The 19,407-nt window shown below is 42.3% G+C and overlaps 1 protein-coding gene across 7 annotated transcripts in view; it reads left to right on the top strand.

Annotated features, from left to right (window-relative positions):
- APP (amyloid beta precursor protein) overlaps positions 1-19,407 on the top strand; it is a 274,512-nt gene that overhangs the window by 54,048 nt on the left and 201,057 nt on the right. For all 7 annotated transcript variants that reach the window (XM_019467786.2, XM_019467787.2, XM_019467788.2 and 4 more), the window contains exon 2: positions 8,656-8,823. In XM_019467786.2, coding sequence (XP_019323331.1) covers positions 8,656-8,823 — 168 coding nt within the window. The remainder of the gene's footprint in view (positions 1-8,655; positions 8,824-19,407) is intronic.

A 19,407-nucleotide genomic window follows, 5' to 3' on the forward strand; every position in this document is an offset into this window, starting at 1 on the left:
TGAGCTTTTCTGATTATTTAAGCAGATGTGAAAGGGACTATCTCGGTTTTTCTCAGTCAAATGAGATCATGAAAGGAAAGGCCTAAGTAGATGCTTTGATTTTTGCCCCTTCCCCTTTTCCTATCTCCCGGCTCACAAGGTCAAGGCTGATAAGACAGCAATGCTGAGTGAAAATAGTATAAAGATGTGATAACTGTGTGTTTGTTGTCGGGCGACTATATAAAACATACCAGTGAAACTTACAAGGAAAGACTGAATTAAAGGGATAAACGATTTCTACATCAAAATGACCTTAGAAAGAATTTTTGAGGGGCGCCTGGGTGGCTCAGTCAGTTAAGCGTCCGACTTCAGCTCAAGTCATGATGTCACAGTCCGTGGGTTTAAGCCCCGCATCGGGCTCTGTGCTGACAGCTCAGAGCCTGGAGCCTGCTTCCGATTCTGTGTCTCCCTCTCTTCCTGCCCCTCCCCTACTCATGCTCTGTCTCTCTGTGTCTCAAAAATAAATAAAAACATTTAAAAAAAATTAAAAAAAATTTTTTTGACTATTACCAGTGTAAGTACATTAGACAAATATAGGGCATAGTATATATGATATATATAAGCATGTGGTCTAAATATACTACATATCAAATATAAAACATTTACTGTTTAGGACTAAATGGGCATTAATTAGATAGTTATTTTTTAGGCATATAGTTTGATTGCCATCTATGAAGCGCTATTTTTTTTTAATTCCAGTATTACAGCTGTTCTAGACAATGGACATCACTCTTTCTTGGGCCTGCCTAAAATTCATGCTTTAAATGTTGATAATTTAATTTGGTGGGTACTGAATAGCAAAGGTTTCTGTTGAGAGAGCTCCTGATACTGGCCACAAGCAGCAAGAATTATTTACTGGACTTGCTATGAAATGGAAGGGGCTTGGGGCCTGGTTTAGAATATCCGTCTTTTGGGCAGAGAGAAAAGCTTGATATTGTCAAATGACAAAACTAAAACATTTTAGGTTATGAGTTGGATGTCCTTCAAAAGAAAAGAGCCCATGAATTGGGGGAGCACTGTGTTCCCAGGGATTTGGGGAAAGAAAGAGTTTTAAAGAGCTTTAGAAGAGGCAGTCCGGAAACAGGCATAATTGGCCGAAGTGGGAAATTTCCTTATAAAGCTAGCAGGTCCTCTTTTCGAAGGTCAAGTAAACTAGCTAAAGCTTAGTTGGCACCTTGTGAATGGTGTACGTTAAAATTCCCGGACAGGTGTTTTCCCTTAAGTGCCGGCTGATTTAGGTTTAGATTTGTGCTGTGGGCCCCGGCCACTGGGGTGGTCTCCATTGTGTGGGTCCCTATATAAGAATTAACTTTACCATATCAACAGAGACGATGTACTCATCAAAGAGGGATAACTTGTCATTTGAAGCCAGGTCAACAGTGTTCCAAAAAGAATGTCAGATTTTGGGGTGCCTGGGTGGCTCCGTCTTTTAAGCGTCTGACTCTTGATCTCAGCTCAGGTCTTATATCAGGGTCGTGAGTTTAAGCCCTGTGTTGGGCTCTGAGCTGGGCATGAAGCCTACTTAAAAAAAAAAAAAAAAAAAAAAAAGTCAAATTTCAAGGAGTGAAATCTGCAGATTAGTTCTCAGAAAGAATCTTTTCTGTCTTGCGGCAAATCATTGTTGGCCTGAAACTGGAGATCTGAAATAATTGTGCAGCAGACGGTGGGTGTAATGAATTTGTCTACTCTCCACACAGGTAAATCAAAACTGTGTACAGTTTCTCTAATCACATTTCGTTTTTCCGTATGCGTTGACTGGCCTCTCCATTCTTTCCCCCGGCAAGTACGTGCACCCACACACAGGGGGCAAAAGCTAGGAAAATTTCAATTTTCTGTTTTAACTTGAGAGTCATCCTGGTCATGTAAACAAAACCTTGATGGAGTAGGCCCAACCCCCACCCTTTGGTCTTCGTGACACTGTGGCCTCAGATGAATCCTTATCAGAGCCTTTTCCTTCTCTTTAGAATTGGAATGGGTGATTTTACAGATTCTTCAGTTCTAGGAATCTTAATTTCAATGTCCCGTTGCCCTGTTTTAGACACAAAGTGGGCAATTGCGGATGTTATGGTTCTGCTTATGATTTTGGGGGGGGGGGCATTTCAAGGGAATAGTCTTTTCCTTTGGAGAATGCGAATTTGTTTATGTTAAGTGTAAACGTACTGCGTTTCCCCTTGAAAGGGGTTCACTCTCACATCCCCTCGATTGTGATTCTTAGGGAACAGTTATAATTACATTGAACATGGAAAAATCTGAATGTTTTAAAAGTAAACTTAAGGTAATTTTGTGGGGTATAATTGAGTTATGCCCAGGTTAAGGGAAGACTGTGTTTACGTGAGGAAACCTTGCATGTGATTGAAATGGTATCGCTGCGTGCTTTTAAAAAGATACTGTACAAGAATCCGGGGCCCCGGGGGAAATCGTGAACTGATTAAATAGGACGGTATGAGGCTGGCCATTCAGACCAGTGAGAAGTCCGTTTAAATGCACAAACCAGATGGTTTTCATTAGCCACAACCCCTAAAATTACATAAATCCACGGATGCAACTAAGCTATGGATCCCTGCCCTCTTCTTGCCAAGCAGGACTTTTCAGCCAGCAAAACAGAGCGTTCCTTGTTCCCTTTCCCTTTTAGTCAGGACTGCGTGGGAGCATGTCTGCCAAGCCAGCTCTATAAGGAATTTTGATCTCCTTGATGATAATAGAGAAACTTTTTTGGGAAAGGGAACACCCAGTGTGAAAGACTGCAGGGGACCTTGTTGGAGAAGCTGGTTTTGCCCTTGCAAAGTGCATCAGTTCTTGGTGTAGGTTTCCAGGTTCACCTCCAGGGATGGGCTAAACTAGGTAAATATGTTTCTTTCTGTTTAATTTCCCCGTAAGCGCTTTTAAACCCCTTTTCTAGCTAACTTGCTTTGAAAGTCCATTTTCACTTCAGTATCAGTATCCTATATATTAAGGCCCTACAGTATTTTTCTGGTAGCCAAGGATTGTTTTTAAAAGATTTACAGCATTTTTAGGTCATTAGGTCTCTGTAGTTCAGACATTCTGTAACAGGCTGTTGCTTTTGAGGCAGCGTGTGGACGCACCTTTGTTTTAGCCAGTTATTTTGTTCATTGTCACTGAACACTGTTTTCCCATGGGAAAGCGTCTCTGGTCTTATGATGTCAGTGGAAAGTCATTCCATTTACAAGAATTATCTTCATTTTCAGTCTCTCAGAAATGCGTGCACCACGAATGGCCAGTTATGCCAGGGTTCCAGTCTTGTAGGTGTTACCTTGGATTTCCACGAAGTAACCTTAAGTTACCTTAGTGTTCAAATGAAAACAAAATTAAAATATAATCATTATTTAAGTGGCTGTATTTCCCATCTACTAGAATTTTGTATTTCTTTTCTGTTTAAAGGAGTAAAGTTTTTTTTTAAATTAATTAATTATTTACTTTGAGAGAGAGTGTGTGCACATGCAGGGGAGGGGCAGAGAGAGAGGGGGAAGGAGAGAGAACCGCAAGCAGGCTCTGCACATCAGTGCAGAGCCCGACATGGGGCTTGCACCCACAAACCTGGAGATCATGACTTGAGCCAAAACCAAGCGTTGGACACTTCACCGACTAAACCAGCCAGGCACCCCAAAAGGAGGAATATTTATTTTTAGGATGACTTTGACAGAATATGCATTTTCACTGGCAGCAAATGACTTCCTCTGGGACCAGATGATTTCAGTTTTAAGACTGCCCATGTTAACAGGTCCTGAATTGGACCTTGTGAATAATTTAATAAGCCACTTTTTAAGGCTTCATTCAGAAAAAGGGATTTGAGTAAAACTGTCAGGCCCTTAGATGATGGCTCAGTATTCTCTCCTGTGTGACCATCTTGGCTGGCGATGGTTTCCCTCTGGCTGGATGCCAGAGAGGGGACTGCTTTTGGCAGCCGGGCTTTGTTTCTTAAATCCGTTATTTAATGCAGGTGAGGATCCTTATGGGTCGTTCTTCTTTTAATTAGCAGAGCCAGGAAAATGTTACTTAAAACGTGGAATTCTTTGCAGGTGGGCTTCGGTAAGAAGAGAAAAGCTTCTTGTTCTGTTTGCATTTCCCAGCTAATTGCTGTGATCTCATACACAGCTGGTAGGTATTGCTTTGGGAGAGAATTTTTGCCCGAGAAACATGTTTCTGTGAATTAAGTATTAATTTGTGAAGGGCCTCTTGTAATGTCAAATGTAACAGATGTATACATACCGCCAATTTTGTAATTTCTAGTATAATAATTTGCCCTAATTATTGAGGAATCAAAGTTTGGACTATTAAACAATGTCCACCGTCAGCAAATGGAGCATGTTAATGGTCATGACTCACCATAGTTATTTTTTAAAGTTAACATTAGATCTCATCTGGGGGCATGTGGGTGGCTCAGTCAGTTAAGCATCCGACTTTGGCTCAGGTCATGATCTCGTGGTTTGTGAGTTCAAGCCCCGCATTGGGCTCTCTGCTGTCAGTATAGAACCTTCTTCAGATCCTCTGTCTCCCTCTCTCTGCTCCTTCCCTGCTTGCTCTTTCTCTCTCTCAAAATAAACAAATGCATATTAAAAAAGAAAAAAGATTAGATCTCATCTAATGGAAAATCCAAAAGGAAGTGAAACATGTATCTTCTGGCCTTAACTGCCGTTGTTCAATGAAAGAGATCATAAGGCAATTAAAAATGTTTTCCAGTAATATGATAGAGCCATAATCCATTCATTTGAGATGTGAGAAAGATTACCACCATTTGGTAGTGGGCTTGTGCAAACACACACTCTGATGACATCAAAATAACTATAAAGTCAGAAAGAGGGAAGGATGACGAAGTGCAGAATGGAAGAAATAAAAAAGAAGAAGTCAAGGTAGGAACAAAGGAAACACATCTACTCAATGTGTTTGTCCCGTAGGATGACGTTGTCTCAGCCTGCCAGGGACTTTCCCAGTTTCAGCACTTAAAAGTCTTGCATCCTGGAAACCCCACAGTCCCAGGCCAACTGGGGTGGGTGGACACCCTGTTGTCAAGGCAAGGACTTGGCCTGATTTACCGCTTTGTTCCCAGAACTAGTTCAGTGCCTAGCACGTGTTGGGTCCTCATAAAGAAATGTTAATTGCTGCCCTTTACAACTGTTGTGGTTTCATTGGAGTCGCCTCTCTGTAGTGAGGGGTTCGAAGAGATCATGAAGACTTTTGTAAGGAAGGTAGAAGAGAAGCGACCACCCCCCCCCCCCCGCATCTTTAGGAATGTCTTCTGCTATGGAATTGAAGGCTTGTGAGTTAGTAATGGGTTAATCAAAGGGGTAAGGAGACCTCTGTTCATTCCAACAGAGGCCGAGGGAAAAGACTCACAAGGAAGAATTCGTCAATGGCAAAGAAGTTGAAAAGCAACAGGTACTGAAGAAAAAGCCTATTTGGTTTCTGCAGAGGTCCTATGCAAGCTTTGAGAAGGCAATCTGAGTTGATGGGTGGAATGTAAAGCAGACACCAGGGGGTCTACGGGGCAGGCGAGAAGGTGGTGTCAGTGAGTGTTGAAATCACCAGCTCATATAATTTGTTGGAAGAAATGGGAGGAAGATAGTTCTTCTAGAAAAGGGACAGGGAAATGACGGCCCATTGGCCGAATTTGGCGGACTGCCTGCATTGTAAATACAGTTTTGTTGTAAAACAGCCACACCCATTTGCGTGTTGTCCGAGGGTTGAGTAGTCACAGCAGAGACTGGCTCACAAAACGTAAGATATTTACTATCTGGCCCCCAGCAGAAGAAATTTATTCACCCTCTGCTCTGGAGGATAAGAGAATGGAGGAAGTTTTGTGGGGTTTTTTTTTGTTGTTTTTTTCTTTTGTCTGTTGTTTGCTTTTTTCAGTAGAGGAGATCAAAGGCTATTTGTGGATGCCTCATGGGGCTGGGAAAGAAAGAGCTTGTTAGGTATCTGCTGCTGTGTAGCCGGTTACCCCAAATGTAATGATTTAAAAAAAAAACAAACATTCAGTCTCTCAGTTTCTGTGGGTCAGGAATTTGGGAGTGTCTTCTGGGTGGTTCTGGCTCCAGGTTTCAGTCATGCCAGCCAGGACTGCAGTCGTGAAGGCTTGATGTGGCTGTAGGCTGTTGACACGGAGGCCTCGGTTCCGCATCTCATTACGTGGGCCCCTCCGTAGAGCTGCCTGAATGTCAGTACGACATGGCAGCTGACCTTCTCCCAACGCGAGGGATCCCAGAGAGCAAGAAAGACGCCGGGGTGCCTTTTTTGACCTTTCCTTGGAAGTCATATATGATTTTTTGTCATATTCTATTTGTTGCACAGACAGACTTCTACGCATTAGGGGATAGCACTGACAAGAGCTTGAACACCAGGAGGCAGGGATCCTTGGGGGCCTTGTTGGAGGCCGGCTGCCACAGGGAGAGAAAGTGGCACTGAAGTGTTCTTGAGGAGAAGGTACAGAATGAAGGGCACTTTTACTGGCGAGGATGTAGAAGCCTGTAGTGAACAGATTGTGGAGAGTCTGAGGTACAGAGAAATTTTGAGCCAGCAAGGGGGAAATTCAATAAAATAATTACCAACTGTGCTGGGGGAATCAATAGTCTCTCTGTTCAGTTAGAGATAAGTTACCAAGATTCTGCTAAGACTGGAGATCTTGGGGACAAGGAATGAGTTTGAGCAGAGTAAAGTATCATGGGGAATCCAGTGGTGATTTCATTACTAGATTGTACATGCCCTGATGGCGAGACTTATATTTTACGTATGAATAAGTAAATTTTATATATTAAAAATATCTTTATAACCTTCATAGTCTCTAATACAGGGCCTTACCTATAGGTGCCTGATTATTGTCTGCCTTTCTTGCAGTGTCATTATCTTCCTCCTTCCTTCAATAAAATTGGCAAAATTTGTATTCTGATTTTTAGAATCAAGGTTTTGAACTTCCTGCTATGCCCTCAGGAAAGCTGTGAAACTTAAGTTTGTGGAGCATTCTCCTTAGACTGCTTTTTGCATCTGTTGGAGAATGAGCCTCCCAGGTTCCGGCTTGGAAATTGTGGGAGGTGTGCAAGGGGCCCAGCTCTTCTTGTTGATGACCCGATGCCGTGACCTCAGCTGCTGTTTTGTTCCATCTGGCAATGTCGAGGCCAAATTCTGTTTGGTATGCCTTACAGAGTACAATTAGACATGGAGAAAATGTTACCTGAAATACGATTCTAGAGATTCTGCCAGGAGCTCTTGCACTCAGGTCTGTGATGGGTCTCAGCTGGGTTCAGTGCAAGATTGTTTTTTTCTTTTTTAAACAACAGATCTTCTGCTGTGGTTGGACAAAATATATATGAAGATGACTAGAACGGACAGATGTTTGATCTATTTTTACATTTCTGTGGGAAGAAATGTCAAGAAGCTATTTCTTAACTGAAATCTCTCAGTGCAATTTTAGTATTTTGTTTTTTATTCCCTCCTGTGAACAATTTTTAGAAATGATACGCTTTATTATAGAATCCTCCAGTCCTTGGCTGCATGAATGGCTTCTGGTGGCAGTTAACTCTTCTCGACACGGGTCTCACACGCTTCCTTAGCAGCTGGCTTTAACAAAGGAGGAATTACTTTGCTTAATGTGTCTTTTGATTCCCTGGTTTCAAATAACGCTTTTTACTCCTGTGGATTTATTTATTTTTTTTATCCCTCGCTGTTATCTCTCTTCTTGGCGTTTCAGAACGTCCATTTTCCCTTTTTAAAATATTTATATGAAAAAAAATATTTTAATGTTTATGTGAAGGTAATACCCGTGCACAGAAGGCTTTGGAAATACAGAAGGGCAACGTTTTCCTTTATTTTGGTCAAATGGTATATTGCCTCCAGTGGTAATGGCCAAGACCTACTAAGAGCTTACTACACAGCAGATACTCTGACAGTCTCGGAGAGTCTGCGTCCTTCCATAGCAAAGTTGGGGAGATGAGACTCCAGCACCCTTAATCTATTCTTAAGACCTGAGAGAGTGATAACCAGAGAATATTCGGGGGAAAACCATTGGAATGGCCGACATATTCAGTCACATTTGTGCATGGCAAATCCTACAGTAGTTTTTATGTTCAAACGATCATAATGTCCACTTGGCTAGCTAATAAGCACACTAACACCATGGCGTCTGCTCCAGGAGGCACTGTGCAACCTTATTCTTAGACCTGGTCATCAGGCAGGGACTTGGCATTGTTCTTTGTGTGAGTCCGTTGGAGATGATTAGGAGAATACGGTTTCCTTCAGGGTGATTATATTTATTTCAGAAAAACACCTTATTTTATTTTCAGAACCTTTTCAGGAGGCACGGCAGAATCTGCTGTGGGGAATCGCATACACTTTTCAGTGAATACATTCTTCTCCATCTTGTTAATTCCTGTGTTTCAGTGTGAAAAAAGCACTATATTGTAGGTGGCTGGAGATAAAGGTAACACACATTCTACTTAACTCAAAGGAACGTTGAAGGCAAGGCTAATCCCTGCTTGGAGGAACCTCCGAAAGCGAGAATAAACTATTTTTGGTACCTCTCTGTGCCAGGTTCCTCTTTACCACCCTTCCCCAAGCCCATCCGCGGAGCTGTGGATTTGGATAACTAACCTAAACTTCTTTTTCTAGGTGCCCACTGACGGCAATGCTGGCTTGCTTGCGGAACCCCAGGTTGCCATGTTCTGTGGCAAGCTGAACATGCACATGAACGTGCAGAATGGGAAATGGGAGTCCGATCCATCGGGGACCAAAACGTGCATCGGCACCAAGGAAGACATCTTGCAGTATTGCCAAGAAGTAAGTCCCTTCTGAGAGCCAGCCATTCTTGTGGGATCACACGCGTTCGGTGTTTTGGTTTTTTTTTACTTTAACTTCTTAAATATTTATGTTTTGTCTCTTGCAGTAATGATCTTGGTTCCTAATGATCCACTATACTATTTTTTTTAAGTTAATTTATTTTGAGAGAAAGAGACTGAGAGAGCTAGTGGGGGAGGAGCAGAGAGAGAGGGGGAGACAGAGGATCCCAAGCAGGCTCCGTGTTGTCAGCACAAAGCCCAATGCGGGGCTCCAACACATGAACCCTGGGATCATGTCCTGAGCTAAAAACAAGAGTTGGGCGCTTAACCAACTGAGCCACCCAGGCGCCCCTCACTATGCTACTAATATATTTACTTGCTTTGCCATATATAATATGTATAAATTAAAAAAAAAAAATTAGGATGTCAGGGGCGCCTGGGTGGCTCAGTCGGTTGGGTGTCCGACTTCGGCTCAGGTCATGATCTCCCGGTTTTTGAGTTCGAGCCCCACGTCGGGCTCTGTGCTGACAGCTCCGAGCCTGGAGCCTGCTTCTGATTCTGTGTCTCCCTGCCTCTCTGCCCCTCCCCCACTCGCTCCCTCTGTCTCTCTCTCAAAAATAAGTAAACATTAAAAAAAATCTTTTTAATTATGATATATTACAACCATCAATAAACCAACTGAGTAAAGTTTAAGATATCTTGGCACTCCATTTATCTTTAGAATGTATCTCACTATGACTTTACAGATTTACAGATAATGTTGTGGTTTTGTTTTAAATTTATTTATTTATTTTTGAGAATGAAAGAGAGCTTGAGGGAATGGCAGAGAGAGAGAGACACAGAGAATCCCAAGCAGGCTCCACACTGTCACCACAGAGCCCGATGTGGGGCTCCAACTCATGAACCATAAGGTCATGACCTGAGCTGAAATCAAGAGCTGGTCACGTAACCAGCTGAGCCACCCAGGCGCCCCAAGATAATGTATTTAAAAGTTGGTAGAATTAATTTTCCCTATTTATGTTACCAGTTTGGTGTATTTTACTTCTGTTTATCTTCAATTTTAGTTTTTCCCTCCTTATTAATTTTATGTCTTGAAAACGTGAAACATTCACATTGCTAAAGCTTAGAAACTCTTAAAAAGTTGCCCTTGTCCTCTGTTGATAAACATTTTCATTGTTCCTGATTTATCCTTATAACAAAGAAGGATATATGGTTTTCCTTCTTTTTCTTATAAAAACGGTGCTTTCAGGAAGCATTCATAAAGATTTTCATCCTTTTTGTAATTTCTCTAGTTTACTTTCTATAATTGTATAGGGTATTCTTTCCTTATTAATTCAGTTTAAAATAACTGGAGTCTGGGGGTGCCTCGGTGGCTCAGTCGGTTAAACGTCCGACTTCAGCTCAGGTCATGATCCCGCAGTTTGTGGGTTTGAGCCCCACATCGGGTTCTGTGCTGACAGCTCAGAGCCTGGAGCCTGCTTCCGATTCTGTGTCTCCCTCTCTCTCTGCCCCTCCCCCGCTCATGCTCTGTCTCTCTGTCTCTCAAAAATAAATAAACATAAAAAAAAAATTAAAACACTGGAGTCCAAGACATTTTATCCCACGCTTCCAGACAATTACCTATTCTAGGTTATGTGGCTGTTTGTGTTTTAAGAACATTTAAAGGAATTAGTCTTATGCCTCTTGGCAAAACGTCCTTATCCTTCATAGAAACAGCAGATAACCTGGCAACATTTTCTTTGTTGTATTCTTTTATGTACTAGAAAATTTCCTTTAGTCTTTTTGGATCCAAAATGAGTATTTAATGAAGTATGTGTACGTGTGTGTGTGTGTGTGTGTTGTTAATAATATTTATATTAAAATATGTAACTTTTTACATATATACACAATTTTTTTGGTAGCACTCCAAGGAAGGACAGTCTCTAAATATTAACTCTTCTGTTTTGAGAAGCAAAACTGCATCCATATCATCACAATATATTACATATCAAGTCATTTGTATCTTGAAGAAGTATGAACCATGCTGTAAAAGGATAATTCTTCTAATTTAAGTAAAAGTCACTAATATTTAAGTCTATTATATTTCTTATTAGAAGCATTTATTAAGGGACACCTGGGTGGCTCAGTCGGCTCAGGTCTTGATTTCACGGTTCATGAGTTCAAGCCTGGCGTTGGGCTCTGTGCTGACAGCTCAGATTCTGGAGCTTGCTTCAGATTCTGTGTCTCCCTCTGTCTCTGCCCCTCCTCCACTCTCTCTCTCTCTCTCTCTCTCTCAAAAATAAATAAATGTTAAAAAACTTTTTTTTTAATTAAAAAAAAAAGCATTTATTAAATAGGGATTGATAAGAAATTAACTTTGCCCGGATATGGCATTTCTAAAATACACATTTTGGAAAAATAATATTCATATTCTATGAAAGAGTTCCTCTTTGCATTTTAAAAAGTCATCCTCTTGCTTTATCACTCTGACCCTACATCTAGATTCTGGGTTCCTTGCTGGAGCCTCTGTGCTGTTAAGTAAGTATGCTCTAGTACAGTTTTGTAATGAGTTATGAGTTGGATAAGTTGGAACTCTGTGCATGCTTATAGGTTTTTCATATCATTTCACTTCTCTTGATACACATAGAGATTATGCATTCGGAATGTTAGATTAATTTTTTTTTTTAAAGGCTAGAATTCAGACTCAGTTAATGATGTTGACCACATCATCTTTTTCGGTTGCATGGCTAATTGATGCACGTGTCATAGTTTGCGTCTAAAGTTTTCCTCTGTTACTGCCACTTCTGAGTAATCACATGCTTTTGCATTTGTATGATGACCCTATAAAAATTACTTTTCACGACCCTGAGAACAACCCTTATCCGCTCCCACACCACTTAGCGATCCCACTAATGTCTAGCTTCACTTCTTGTCTTAGTCTGTTTTTTGTTCCAGGGCTAAGCCACAGGGTAGTTCTTCTGGGTCCCAGACTTCTGGGTCCCAGATTGTTGTGGCTATGGGACTGGAGAGTAAGTAAGCTTCTTGGTTGTTTCTCATTTGTCTTGCAATTCTGGTATGATTTGCCTGTCTCACCTCACTACCCACAGAGGTCTTCTAAAATGATGTGCACAGGCCAGAGACTTAAGGTGGTTTAAACAAACATTAGTCCATAGAAGTACGAAAGGGCCAGAACCTCGGACTTGTGAGCCTCTTAATGAATTGGTTTTTCTCCATAACAGCAGGAAGTCATTGGAAGTATTTATTTATTTTTAAAGAAGAGGAAGGACTGTAGGTTTGCATTTCAAAAAGTCATGCTTTGTCACTCTGACCCTATATCTAGAATCTCAGTTCCCCACTAGATGCTGTTCACTAAGGTAACCACTAGCCACATGTGGCCGTTGAGCATTCCCAGTGTGGCTAGTCCAAACTAATGTGTTCTGGAAGTGTAAGATAAATACTGTATTTTAAAGATTTACATGAAAAAAGAATATAAAATGCCACATTAATTTCATATCCATTTCATTTTGAAATATTTTGTATATACTGACTTAAACATCATGTGTATGTTTTTAAATTGTAAATGCTATGTTATTAAAATGAATTTCCCTGTTTGTTTTACTTTTTAATGTGGCTACCAGGGAATTTAAAATTACATAGAAGTATATTTCCATTATATTTCCAGTGAACTGTGTGGCCGTCCCCGCTGCCTCATGCTGCTAGTGAGTCTGGGCTTTAAGGGTCTCAAATCCCATCATCTGCAAGTGGGAGAGGGAAGCAGAGGTGAGGAGTCCCCCCCAGACCTTCCACCAGAACCTAACTGGTGATTGGAAATCAGGGAGGAAGGCTTGTTTGGGGGGCATTTTTAATACATCTTTCATTAGAAATATTTTATCGCAAGGGGATTATATGAATACCTTTTGAGGGTCCAATGGTCTCTCGCTCCCTCAAACATGTATCTCTGGGCGCTAAGGAGGTTGTGATACGTGGAACACATGACTTGTTCTTAAAGGGGGATCTAGAGTGGGGCGCCTGGGTGGCTCAGTCGGTTAAGCGTCCGACTTTGGCTCAGGTCAGGATCTCACATTTTGTGAGCTCAAGCCCCATGTCAGGCTTTGTGCTGACAGCTTGGAGCCTACAGCCTGCAGCCTGCTTCGGATTCTGTGTCTTCCTCTCTCTCTGCCCCTTTCCACTTGCGCTCTCTCTCTCTCTCAAAAATAAATAAACATTTAAATATTTTTTTAAAAGGGGGATCTAGGGAGAGAGAAAGGCTTGTGGAATACTTTTAGCAACTTAGAAACCGACAGTGTTGATGATGCTAATACCAGCTAACTTTTACTGAGCATTAACAAGGTGCTAAGCTACCTTGCTAAGTGCTTGCTCTCATTTTGCCCTTATGATGCCTCTGGGGAAGAATCTGGAGAAGAATCTTGCTAAATTGCACCATTTAAGGAGAACAAGTGAAAGAACGCCATCCAGCCAGCCATCCAGCCAGCCATCCGTGGAGGAGGAGCAGTGGCCAGAGACCTAGGAACAGAACTAGGAGCTGGCATGTGCAGGAAGTCAGGCCAGGTTAATTTCTACATGAAGGAAATGATAAGTGCAAGTGTGATGTAGACCAAAAGGCTGAAGTATAAGTTTTGACAGTGCAAAAGCTTGGCTCTTGCAAAATGAACACACATCAAACATTTTATTCAGTTCATTAATGAATGAGGTGACCTGGAAGATGCTAAAACTGGTTCAGATTGACCAGAAGAGATTTAAATTCCTTTCCCAACAGAGTTCATGTGCAGGGCTACGAAGGGGACCCATCTGACTGGCATTGCATGGGACAGGAAACATTTGCACTGCTATCCGATGTCTACATCATCTACCCTTACAGAGCTGTAAAATAGCCCACTCAGTAGCAGCCGCAAGTTACTCAGAAGAATACACCCTGTAGAATCAGAACTTTTCTCCTCCTGCCCCTGGCTCTCAAAAACCACACCTGCATGCCACTGCTGAGACACCCAGTAATCTCTCTTGCCCATCTCTTTTTTTTTTTTTAGTTTTTTTTTTTTTTTAACGTTTATTTATTTTTGAGAGACAGAGACAGAGAGTGAGTGGGGGATGGGGGTGGCAGAGAGAGAGGGAGACACAAAATCCGAAGCAGGCTCCAGGCTCTGAGCTGTCAACCCACGAAACTGTGATATTGTGACCTGAACCGAAGTACGACACTTAACCAACTGAGCCACCCAGGCACCGTTTCTCATGCCCATTTCCAAGTCACAGGTATTGTTTCGCAATAGAACAGTCTTGTAATTGGCATACAGGTCATTGTTGATCTTTATGATAACAATTTCAGTGGAAGAGCCTGGGACAGGTCAATTTGCAAGAAGTTACAGGAAGAATAACATGAATGGATGGTGAGGACATCTGTGAACTCTTTGAGGAAAGACCTAGAGGCAGAGAGCTTGAGGGCAATTCAAGGAAAAGAGAAAAGGCTTTGTTTTTTGTTGTGTCTTTGGTTTTTTCTTGAAGGGAATTAACTTAAAAGCCAAGAGAAGCCTAAGCTAAACTTAGGGGGGAGGGTAGATGTCCACTAAAAGAAAACTAGGCTCAGGTATCTATAGGAATCAAGTAGGGATGAGATCCAGGGGATAAGGCGGAGTCTTAGAAGAAAGAAAAGATGGGAAAATTGTAAGGGTGGGTTAATTAGGCAGTTTCTGTTGCCAGGTGACAGAAACCCACTAAACATTTTACACATGGAGAATATTTTGGTTGGACCAAAAAAGCAGGACCTACCTGTGTATCAGTTACCGTATCTACAAGGACTCACTGCTTGTAGACTGGGACTGGTCCACCTTGGCCTTGAAGGCATGTGGCCTGTTTGACATCCCAACCAGATGGAATGGGGAGAGGGGCTTTTGCCAGAAAAAGGGTGAAGAGTGAGTGGCACGGGGATGAAATAGAAGAATGGCCATAGTCCCAACATAATGGACTTAGAAAGATGCAGTGCATTAGACAAGTTACAGGCTTGGAGAGTAGGCAGCTGAGAGAATTCATAGCGTATCACGACTGTAACTGGCTTTTGAGAAACTGTGGGAGGTTAGAGAGATGGCCACTCAGAACTTTTAAACAGCGTTTGGCGTTTTCTTATGGAGTGGTGCATCCTGAACTATTCGGAATATTCCTTATTGATGTTTTAAGGTCTTCCTGCCACTTCTCGCTTTGTACGTGTTCTGATAGTTTGCTTTTATAATTTGAAGTAAAGAATAGTTTTCTGTTGAAGGATTGAATTTTTTCCGTATTGTGGGAAAATAGTTCTTTTCCTTTATTCCTTTTTTTGACTCCCATGTTTTTGTTTTAGGCAGTATTGAAGGTTTTTTTTTTTTTTTTTGCTTGCTAGGAACGCCAAGGGAAAGAATATTCACAATTTTTCTATCTCCTCAATTTTTCTGTCTCCTCACAGGGTTTATAAGTTACAGTAATTTATTATTTTCAAAGTTGTAATACTACAGTCCGTTTCATTGCCATAATAATCACAGTGGCAGGTTATTTATTTATTTATTTTTTTTTACGTTTATTTATTTTTGAGACAGAGAGAGACAGAGCATGAGTGGGAGAGGGTCAGAGAGAGAGAGGGAGACACAGAATCGGAGGCAGGCTCCAGGCTCTGAGCTGTCAGCACAGAGCCCGACGAGGGGCTCAAACTCACAGACCGTGAGATCATGACCTGAGTCGAAGTCGGACGCTTAACCGACCAAGCCACCCAGGCGCCCCAGCAGGTTCTGACTTTAACTGGGTTTATTGTTGATAACAAATCCTTCCACCAAAGTATGTCTATTGCTATATTATTATTTTTGTTGGATGACCATTATCTTGGTTATTTCTAACTGCTTATTGAACAATGGCTTAGTTTAGAGTTAGGAATGGCATATTTGTTCAGCATCACGAAGATATTTATCCACTGTATTCTGGCATCTATCATTGTCCAAATGCCTTTTTTTAAAAAATAAGCAGAAACGAATACTATTAGTTAACGTTTACAGTGCTACTCATGTCCTGATTATTTTTGTCCTGATAGCGATGAATAATTTTTTTCTTTATGTTCTCAGTCCCTCTTGTGACCAAAACACAGATGTTTTAGAGACAGCTGGCTGAGTCGGAGAGGCAGCTGTTAGCAGTCTGTGGTCCGATGACAAGACGAAACCGACTGAACTCATGACCGTGACCTCATTTTGACCTTTTGCTAACCAATTTAACTCACTTGTCAAATTTATTCTTCCAACAGGTTGCGTGTATAGCTGCACAGTGTATGTGTTGATGCTTTGTTTAATGTGACGTGTCAAATAGTATTATTTCTTTTTTATTAAAAAAAATTTTTTTTTAATGTTTATTTATTTTTGAGAGAGAGAGAGAGACCGAGCATGAGCGGGGGAGGATCAGAGAGGGAGACACAGAATCCGAAACAGGCTCCAGGCTCTGAGCTGTCGACACAGAGCCCGACGCGGGGCTCAAACCCATGATCCGCGAGATCATGACCTGAGCCGAAGCTGGACGCTCAACCGACTGAGCCACCCAGGCGCCCCCAAATAGTATTATTTCGATGGTGAATTATCTAGTCCATGTCCTTCGTATTCTCATGTTCCTCTCAATTTGTGTTCCCTGCTCTTGGTTGTTTTGTTATCAATATTGTCATTTTTGCCTCCTGATTTCTTCAGCAATATCCTTGTTCAAGAGCAAGATTAGGCACATAAAGTAAAAGTTGAGTCTTTTATTTTTGTACCTGGTTAAAACCCCTGAGGAAGTTTGATTGGGAAGATAGTTTGAAACTTGGGGTTTAAATTGAGTATTTGTTTCATCTGTATTTTATCCCAAATCATCCATTCTTGGTACCCATAAATGCCCTGTTTTCTCTAATCCTAATAGTTACACTTAAGATCTTTGCATTTCTTTACTTCCTTTTTGTTTGTTTTATTAACACAGTCTGTACTATTTGAGGATTTTCTTTCATTTCTTCATCAAATATGTATTGAGGACTGTAATGCACTGAATGTTTGTGTCCGTTCCCCCCCTTCAATTTCATATGTTGAAGCCCTGACATCCAAGGTGATGGTATTTGGAGGTAGGGCCTTTGGAAGCTAATTAGGGCTAGATGAGGCCGTGAGGGTGGGGCCTCATGATGGGATCAGCGTCCATAGACGCAGAGACAACAGAGAGTGGTACCATTTACCGCTGTGCACGCAAGGCCTGGTTAATCATTGCGGCCTTCCTTGCAGTAGTCTGGCCGGCAGCACCCTGTGGAGAATTGCCCAGTTAACCCACAGAATAGTGAGAAATTCTAAATGATTTCGTGGTAGCTAGCTAGCCTCCCGGCTGCCTTCCAGCGGAACTTGCACTCACTCCTGTGCGTAGTCTTTTCCTACACTCTGCGGGGCTGACACCCACAACCAGGAGGACATCAGAGAAATGATGGCGTGTGACTTTTGAGGGTAGGTCGCGAAGACCCGTGACTTCCACCTTGCATACTTGGTACAGTAAAGCCAGCTGCCGTATCGTGGGGATGTGACTTGGGCGTGAGTGGTTATCTAGTCGTAAGCGTGGGACGGGGTGAGCTTAGGGTCCCCCGACTCTGCCGCCTTCCCGGCACCCCTCAGGCAGCACCATGGAGATGTACGTGTGGTGAGGAACTCAAAGCCTGCTGCCCACAGCCAGCACTGGCTTGTCAGGCACGAAAATGGACCTCCTGGAGGTGCTTCCCGTAGCCAAGTGGAGCCTTCGTGTGACCATGGCCAACATCTTAACAGCGCCCTCATAAACGTCCATATCACTCCCCGATTCCAGACCCACAGAAACGGTGCGAGCTGAGAAATGCTTATTGTTTGAAGCTCTACCGTGTTTTGGGCTGGTCCGTCCGCAAGGGTTGCTGACCACAACAGATACTCGCTCAATTATTACTTTCCTCTGTGGTCCTGTGGTGGAAAGCAGGACCTTTCCTCTGTTCTCTACTAGACACAGAAAGTGCCGCCATCACGGAAACAACTTGAAACTAACTGTATGAATTATTCATCATTTAACAGCCTAAAGTGGCCACTTGCCTTAATGAGCTGTTACATTACCCCAACCGTTAGATTGTTCTAAGGAACTAGGAGTCTTATAAATAGAGCAGACATAGGATAATACTCCCCTTGAAATATACAGCGAAGCCTACAACAACTATTGCAATTTTTAGATTTTATTGTCCTGTTTTTCTTTTGAATGAAGTAAGATTAAAAGAACAATAACAACAACATTGTTTTACTTAAACCGAAGGCTTCGGGATGGGAGAATAAAAAATTGGAAGTGTAGGGGCACCTGGGTGGCTCAGTCAGTTAAGCATCTCCGACTTCAGCTCAGTTCATGATCTCATGGTTTGTGGGTTCAAGCCCCACGTCGGGCTCTGGGCTGACAGCTCGGAGCCTGGAGCCTGCTTCCGATTCTGTGTCTCCCTCTCTCTCTGCCTCTCCCCCGTTCATGCTCTGTCTCAAAAATAAATAAACATTAAAAAAAAAAGAAAACTTGGCCTGTATCCGAGGGTAGGTTGGATTAGGAAGAGAAGGGGATTCAGATGTTCCACAGGTCAGCGTGAAAAGGTAAGGTAAAGGATCATCCTGGTGTGGAGAAGATCATACAATAAGGGAGCCCTAGGGGTCAAGTGCCAGGAAAGGGGAACATGGGCTTCACCGGACAGACCTTTCAAATCCAGCCTTTGCTCTCTCGACACCTGAACGGTCCAGGAAAAGCTGCCTAACCAGTCTTAGAGCGTGTCCTCGCTGTGTGATAGGAACCTACAGGTGTGGGCTGTTCAAGTTAAATACCATCCGTTAAATGAGAGATTATAGAAGCCCCACCATTATTACTCCTTTTTTAAGGAGAGAAATGAAAACATAGGCCCTGCTGTCCTCTGGATCCCTACCAGTCAGAGCACCTTTCGTAAGGTAGGCCTGAGAGCAGGGGGTTGACTCACCTGGGGAGCAGGTCTCTGGAGGGGGGGTCTGGAACAGGTTCAGCCTCAAGCAGGGGCAGAGATTCCCTGCTGGGAAAGTCAGGTGAATATGGCTGTGCTTGTAATCTCTTCAGTTCAATTATGGGTTATCCTCTCTTTTTCCTAAGTGTTAACCACAGCTAACAACATGTGTTCCCTGTTTTGTTTTGTTTTGTTTTTTAATTTTCTTTCTCTAAATGAGCAGCTGTTTTGTCTGAAAATTAACAGGATCACCAAACAAAACAAAATCTGCCTGTTTGATAAGTTGAACAAAACCATTTCCCTTGCCGGGCTTCCTTCTATAAAACGTGTCACCAAACGTGGGTTTCCCAGGCAAGAATTATTCCTCACCCTTGATTCTGCAATAGCGTGGAATTAAAATTAAGTTAAACACACAAGCATCACGTGTGATTCTTTTAATTTTTTTTTTTAACTTTTTTTTTTTTTTTTTTTTTTTTTTGAGACAGAGAGAGACAGAGCATGAACGGGGGAGGGGCAGAGAGAGAGGGAGACACAGAATCGGAAGCAGGCTCCAGGCCCAGGCTCTGAGTCATCAGCCCAGAGCCCGACACGGGGCTCGAACTCACGGACCGTGAGATCGTG

Source organism: Panthera pardus, unplaced genomic scaffold (assembly GCF_024362965.1).
Source record: "Panthera pardus isolate Hobbes unplaced genomic scaffold, ASM2436296v1 HiC_scaffold_16, whole genome shotgun sequence".
In the NCBI taxonomy this organism is placed as follows: Eukaryota; Metazoa; Chordata; class Mammalia; order Carnivora; family Felidae; genus Panthera; species Panthera pardus.